The sequence below is a fragment of the Cordyceps fumosorosea genome (genome assembly GCF_001636725.1).
Source record: "Cordyceps fumosorosea ARSEF 2679 chromosome Unknown scaffold_18, whole genome shotgun sequence".
Taxonomy (NCBI): domain Eukaryota; kingdom Fungi; phylum Ascomycota; class Sordariomycetes; order Hypocreales; family Cordycipitaceae; genus Cordyceps; species Cordyceps fumosorosea.
Genome location: NW_017387318.1, coordinates 98,495 through 105,698, shown reverse-complemented (window position 1 = coordinate 105,698; position 7,204 = coordinate 98,495). Strand labels below are relative to the sequence as shown.

At 55.4% G+C, this 7,204-nt stretch overlaps 1 protein-coding gene across 1 annotated transcript; it reads left to right on the top strand.

Moving 5' to 3' along the window:
* Positions 1-5,246: 5,246 nt before the first annotated feature.
* On the top strand, positions 5,247-6,705 carry ISF_06714 (oryzin precursor; the record flags this gene model as incomplete). The annotated part of the gene is made up of 4 exons (XM_018850318.1): positions 5,247-5,531; positions 5,613-5,745; positions 5,833-5,885; positions 5,953-6,705. The coding sequence occupies 4 exons, from the start codon at positions 5,247-5,249 to the stop codon at positions 6,703-6,705; spliced, it is 1,224 nt and encodes a 407-aa protein (XP_018702358.1).
* Between the last annotated feature and the right edge of the window lie 499 nt (positions 6,706-7,204).

Below are 7,204 nucleotides of genomic sequence, written 5' to 3'. Positions count from 1 at the left end.
CATCTCAGTCCACCATGAAGAAAGAGCATATGATTTTTTAGGCACCAGGCACTACGGGGGAAAAGTGTCTCAGCACAGCCACCAGTTACACATGCATCTTTATTGCCTCTCGTTATCCCTCCTGATCAGCCGGGACTGTTGTATGTTGCGAACATGTCTAGCTGTGACGCCTCAACACGTGTCTGGGCCTCAAAATCGGCGACCTCCGGGGCTGGCATTTCTAAATGCTTACCAATTAGCAATTTCTAATATTTGATCGTGCAATGACGGGGTACAGTTGACAATTTCCTTGTAAAATGGCACAGGGTTGGACCTCGTAACTGCCTTGGGCTCGAAATGGCAGTGGTGCAGCAATGTCCAACGTCGTACGAACAGAAAACACGAGGATCTTTCTGTTACAGATCAATCAAACCTTGTTGGGCTAGGGCTGCGGTAGCACAATTCGAAGCCTGATCTAGAAAGTGAGTTTTGCCATACACCGCTGACGTACATACATGCCAAAGGAGGACCGCGGGAACAAGCACATGGATCGAAAAATCAAACAAGACTCTGCCGCCTGATCTTGGCTCTGTATTCTGATTCTCATCATCACCATCGGTATTACCACTACCGTGAGTGCGCTCGTCGGGATAAGGGCAAGGGTCTTTGGAGGGCATAGTTTCGCTTGATCAATTAGATCCTGTGCTCGATCTCATAGCGCTTGACCAGAGCACGTCGAGAAACGATGATGGCGCACTGGCATTAGTATCTCACAACATTTGCTCTTGCGTCACCTTTGTCATCCATTCTCTTTTGGTGTATGGTCCACAGACAATAATCCACAAATGCCTTGTTTTTTGACGGACTGAGATACGGATGCTGGCAGATACGACAAGAAAGCCCGTTTTTGCGAGCGTTGGTGTCAGTTCAGGTAGCACAGAGTGCATGATCTGGTCCGGATTCGTTGTCCTGGTCATATCTCATTTCAGCAACTGTTGCATTCATGTTTTCAAAGCGTAGGACACGCGATTGTCACTTTCCCCGTCCCAGCGCCGCCCCAACGCGCTTTGCCCCTTACCATGCTACTGGTGCTGAATGTCATCCCGACTTTCATCCTATCGGCAAACTATTGCTCCTTGGGCCGATGGCACCCTGACGAGCAAGACCCTCCAGTGTGGTCACTAGGAATGGCTCACCACACACCTACCAATCGCTGGCAAGCCGCTGTCGTGCCCAATGAAGCGGCGTACAAGGCCTTAGTCACATTCCGGCACCCTGCGGGGAAGCCAAATGTGGTCGCAGCGGCGGGCCTAGGCAGCAACGGACCATCTGCTAGTACTGGGCTTGGGGCACAGGAGCCCAGCTCCTGGTCCAGCCTTTCTCATTGTAGTCTACTGTAGGATCCTGAAACAAGTAACCAGTCCCTGAGAGAGCTAGAATGAAAACGCCAGTAGAGCGCTTTCCAAGCAGTGTGAAACGGCATCTTTGTGGCTTCTGGAGAAGAGACAAAGTACGATGTACAACCAAGCATGTAGCATGTAGGCTGTAGGCTGTAGGCTGTTTCTCAATATCTGGTACAGGCATGGGAAGCGTACAATATCATCGATTTGTGAGACCCTGTGCCGCCTGCACTCACTTGGTCTAGAGGGCAAATACAAAACTCTGACCCGTGTGTGGTGAAGATGCGTAAAGCGCCATTGATCTTGACGGTTTAGTGAGAACCTTGACCATCATCGTAGTCTGTTGTAAGAATAGAACCTTTTGACCCTGTGCACTACTAGATACATGATCTAGAAGCCTGATGAACCTCTACAGATGGAGATGTCTGCCGAGCCGCATTGTCAGAACGATCTACAGGGTAGCTACCGATTGCGGGTTCCGTCGCGGTCGATTAGTCAGTCATATAGACAATGTCGTGGACGAGCAGACGTGCAATAAGAAGAGTGGCGCAGTTAAAAAAAAATTTACGGTGCTAGTGCCTTGAATACTTCAGCCGACTCGCATCGATAATGGTGTCTACAATGGTGAGATCAGCAAGGTTGCCGCTGCCAGTATGTCGGTTGCACGGCTAAGGCTGCAGGCGCTGGTCATGTACGTCATCGCCATCGCCAAGCTCTCGGCATCTTGCGCCGGGTTACTTGCAGCGCGGCATCGAGCCGAAGATGTGTATAAATAGAGCAGAAGCTAGATTTACTTGCAAATTGGAAAGAACCGTGACCTGACTAAAAGAATAAAATTTGTTGTTGAAGCAGTGCGTCTTGCATTCTCCACAGCGACCGTGGCTCACGAGCACGACGATCGAAAACGACATTCCCTTCGAGCATCGGAGACACAAGTACGCAGCTACGATGCTCTCTTTACTCTCAACAATATGGGAAGATCCGCTAACCGCGAGAGCCTCAAGGTCCGGTGCGTGGCTTGCCTGCCGACCACCGCATCCACCAGCGTGCCTCGCCGAGGTGGCTGGTCTCCGCCCTGGAACGCCCGGCCGAGCCGTCCACGGACGCGGTCGACGGGCCGACCCCCACGTGTTGGGCGAGATCTGAGACCTGACTGAGGGGGCAGCGCGCGGGTGTACATGCACTTCACGCAGATGTTCGGCGCGTCGTGCCGGTCCGACCACGGCTTCGAGCAGATGTTTTGCGTGCGAGCCGGCGGCCAAGGCCCATGGGGTACAAGTCTTGGGGACGGGTACCTTCTCACCCCCCGAGCGAGATTGGCGTGGGCGGAATTCTAGAATGGAGGGGGAAGGGTTAGCGAAAAGAGACACCGCAACTGGCAGCAACGTAGACCTCTTAACCCGAACCGGGCCCAAGACGACGCGGCGCCCCGCAGCCGGCCCTGACGACGCCGTCACCGCCGACGCCTGCGAGTCTAGTGTCGTCAACGTGCAGACCTGCTGTCCGGCCGCGGCGACGATCGCGTCTTTGCTCAAGAGGACTGGCAGGACTCGCTGCTCGGACATGCTCGGCGCACTAACAACCCCGCATCGCGGCTTCTCCTTCGCCGGCGGGGCATCGCGTTTCCTGTCCGCGCTGTCGTACCGCCGCTGGAACAGGGCCGCCCTGTTTCGGGCGTAGTGCGCCAGCGTGTCCGTGTGCTCGACGGGCATCTCCGTTGTTCGAGGGGTCGGGCGACCCGGACGGTCGCGGACATGGACACGGGGCGGGCAGGGGCATGTGACGCGCGCGGTGATGTTGCGTTGCTGGAGGCGGACGGCGAGGACGGCCGGCTGGTCTCGTTTGTGGGCATCAGCGTGGATGAGGTCAGCAAGTGCGACGTGACGGTCGAGGAGGGCGGTATCTGAAGGAGGGCGCAGAGGCGAGCATGTTTTCACTTTGAAGGGAACACGCACTGCCTGGTCTTCGAGGAGGAGGGCTTGCCGGAGGTGGACGGGGAGGAGATGGTGCCGGTGTGAGGCAAGTTGGCGACGGCGAAGAGGAGGAGGAGGGGGAGGAGGAGGGAGGAGAGGAGGGAGGGAGTAGGGTGCTGCTGGCAGGCGAGGATGACAAGGGCTGGGGGTTATGATGACATATTTACATAATACATTGACACTATAATTAATCGATTTCAACGACCTCCCATTTTATGTCTGGTTCGGTATCGTTTTCAAGCACCGTTATGGTCAATCAGCAAGATTAAGTTCGACATGGCGTTGTTGGAGTTGGCACCTCCGCCTCAACGCCTCAGCCGGGATGGCGGCTTATTTTAGTCATTGCTTTAACTAATACCAAGACAAATCTCAAGCCAGAACGGTATGGCTTACATTTGGACGATTGCGCACGCCAAGGTATGACATGTCGCGAAACCTTGTCTACTCGAGATATCTCTCGCCGACGCGAACCGTCCATGTTCGGCACAAAACGAATTAGACGTACTTGGAGATGCTCGATTGTTAGTCAAATTGTGATTTCACGATGGCCATGGAAAAATTCTCAACTTATATAGCTGCAATGCCTATTTTGTGAAAGTCAGTAGAAGGAAGGGTTGCCGGATCTTCCCGCAAGTTTCCCACTTCGCAAGCTCAATATCATGAAGGCTGATCGCGTTCGCTAGCGACGAGGCTAACAACCTTGAGAGCTTTCAATAACTAGTGAAATTAAAGTCGGCCGACACTTTGTCTTAAAGATAAGCATAGATTTGCTGGTGTGCCACCCGCATCTCATCTTCAGCTTGTGGAGGTGGCGGCGGCGGCGGCGGCGGCGGCGGCGGCGTCCGAGCCTCCCTTTTGAGTAAAGAAAAGGTCTCTCTCTACAAGTCACACATGCTGGAAGCACAGACTGAAGATACACCAGCCCCAGCTGGTCCGTCGAATCCACAAAGTCTTGACATTGCCTTTTCCCGGAAGGTCGCTGCGGACGCGCTAAGACGATTGGATGGAGTTTCGGCGCTGCCAAGAGGACAAAGAGGCCAGGGAGGCCGGAAAATAATGCCTAACCCAGCTAAATGGCCAAGGGGCCCTATAATGGATTAGGCAACTGGATTTGGTGTAATGAGCCAAGTTGTGATAAGGGGCGCGGGTTGATTGCTCAAACAAGGACGAGACAATGCCCTGCGGCAATTGCGTGTCTGTCTGTTGGATTGTTGGCTCTGGAATGGGTTACGTTGACGAAAATCAATTCGTAAAAATGCGAAAATTGTGTATTTTGGCTCAAGCCCGGTTTGCAATGTTCGCTGTGTCAAAGCTGAGTTGACAGATCTAAGAGACCGTGGCAACGGACACTCGGCCGCTAAGATCAAACTCAATTGCCCGTGTGCGGGAGACAGTCTGCCGCCCAAATCTAGAACTCTAGTGAGCTTTTGCCAAGCGAAGCTTGCAACGTATTGGCAGTGGTGTCATTCATCAAGGACCGGCTATGAGCTTCCTCCTACGGAAGTGATCAGACTTCGTGGACCAACGCCGAGGCATGTTGGACGCGCACTTTGACAAAGCTTTGTGAGATTTGGGAAGGTGCGCAAACCTCCGAGGCTGTGTGTGGTCTTGGTCCAGGTTTTGGAACTGTCAGTTGCTGCCTGCTACTGGACGGTGACTATCAAGGTGAGGTGAAGTTACTCGTGCGTCGTGGAGAGGTGCTTTGACTGGGACGAAATATTCTCCATCATGGTATAATACTGTTGAAGCTGTTCCTCAAATCTTGGCAAGACTGGCCTCGTAGATAAATAGGAGCTCTGTTCCCCGTGGAATGCCAGAATCCGTTTCAGCATCAGCAAGCAGATCTTCACCATTCCATTGATACGAGCAAGACTTCCTGTCCAAAACCGCCACCATGCAGCTGTCACTCCTCCTCGCCCTCCTGCCCTTTGCGGCGGCCGTCCCGACCGCTAAGCGATCCGAGCCCGCGCCGCTCGTGGTCCCCCGTGGTATCAGCCAGGACAAGATCGTCGCCGACGAGTACATTGTCAAGTTCAAGAAGGGCTGCTCCCTCGCCACCGTCGAGGAGGCCGTCAAGAAGCTGCCCAACGGCACCGACCGTGTCTTCCGTGAGGTCTTCAAGGGCTTCGCCGGCCGCTTGGATGCCGAGACGCTGCAGCTCATCCGCGATCACCCGGATGTACGTCTCTGTCCTTCTTTGGCTTTTGACCCCAGACCTTTCTTAATAGAAGAGGTTTGAATGCTGATCACCACCTTGTAGGTCGAGTATGTGGAGCAAAACACCATCGCGGTGGCTTTCGCTCCCGTCACACAGAGCCCGGCTACATGGGGTCTTGCTCGCCTCTCCAGCCCAACCACCGGCGCCAGGGGATACGTCTACGATGATTCTGCCGGTAAGAGGGCCATCTTCATGGAGATACTTGGGGGCTAGGGCGCCCCTTGGATGGTTTGGAAATAGGCTGCTGACATCATGTCCACAGGAGCTGGAACCTGCAGCTACATCATCGACAGCGGTGTTGACGCCTCCCACCCTGTAAGTACAAGTTCCAAGCCAGCCGCAGACCCGGAGCCCCCGAGCCTTTCTAATCACCTTGGCACAGGACTTTGGTGGACGCGCCCAGCAGATCCGGTCCTTCAACGGCCCGAACCAGGACAGCACGGCCTGCAGCGGCCACGGAACCCACGTCGCCGGCACCATCGGAAGCAACACCTACGGCGTGGCCAAGAGGACGTCGCTGTTCGGCGTCAAGATCCTCAACTACAACCCGTCCACGCAGCTGTGCCAGACCCCCCGCGACGGCGTCGTGACGGCCCTCGACTTCGTCGTCCAGGACTCCCGCAACCGCAACTGCCCCCGCGGCGTCGTCATCAACATGAGCCTCGGCGGTGAGGGCTCGTCGCCCGCCACCGACGACGCCATCCGCAACCTCGTCAACGGCGGCATCTTCGTCGCCGTCGCCGCCGGCAACGGCCGCCGCGACTGCCCGACCTGCCCCGTCTACCCGATCGACGCCTCCCGCGTCACCCCCGCCTCCGCCGAGGCCGCCTGCACCGTCGGCGCGACCGACTCCAACGACCGCATCGCGTACTTCTCCAACTACGGTCCCAAGGTGGACATCCACGCGCCGGGCGTGGACATCACCAGTCTGGCGATCGGCGGCGGCACCAGGCTGATGAGCGGCACGTCGATGGCGAGCCCGCACATTGCCGGTCTGGGCGCGTACTTTATGGGACGCGGCATGCGCGCGCAGGACGTCTGCGCGCATCTCCAGAGCCTCGCGGTCCGGGGCGCCATCACGGGCATCCACTCCACCTCGCGGAACCTGCTGGCCCAGAACGACCAGTCCCAGTAACTGCCTGGCAGTAAGGAATAGTCTCTCATGGTTGGAGATTCCTAGTGGATGATGACTCGGGCGCTGCTGCTGCGAGACGGACCGATCTGCTTCTCTTCTCTCTAGTTACCATATATGATCCGTATATACTGATGAATTCAACTCTTGATCAAGATACTTCCGCCGCGATAGGCTCACATCCAAGCCACACCTCATCAAATGCCTAGCTAACAGAAATCCACTCTTGCTTCTCAATGCAGTATTTAATTAATCGAAATCTGCGTCCCAACTTTCTCTAACTCGAACATGACCATTCTCAGAAGCTGCTTGTTGTACGGTCCTGCCTTTTGGGCCACATTCAGCAGCAGCATTAGCATCAGTGCCCGCTTTTGACAGTCTCTCAACGAGCTTGAGAACGCCATCCCGCGAGGCCGCCTGTAGGGGAGTTCCTCGTACAGCGCTTTTAACAGGAGCATACCGGTCGAAATCAGGTCCCGCTCTTGCCATTGAACGAGTAATG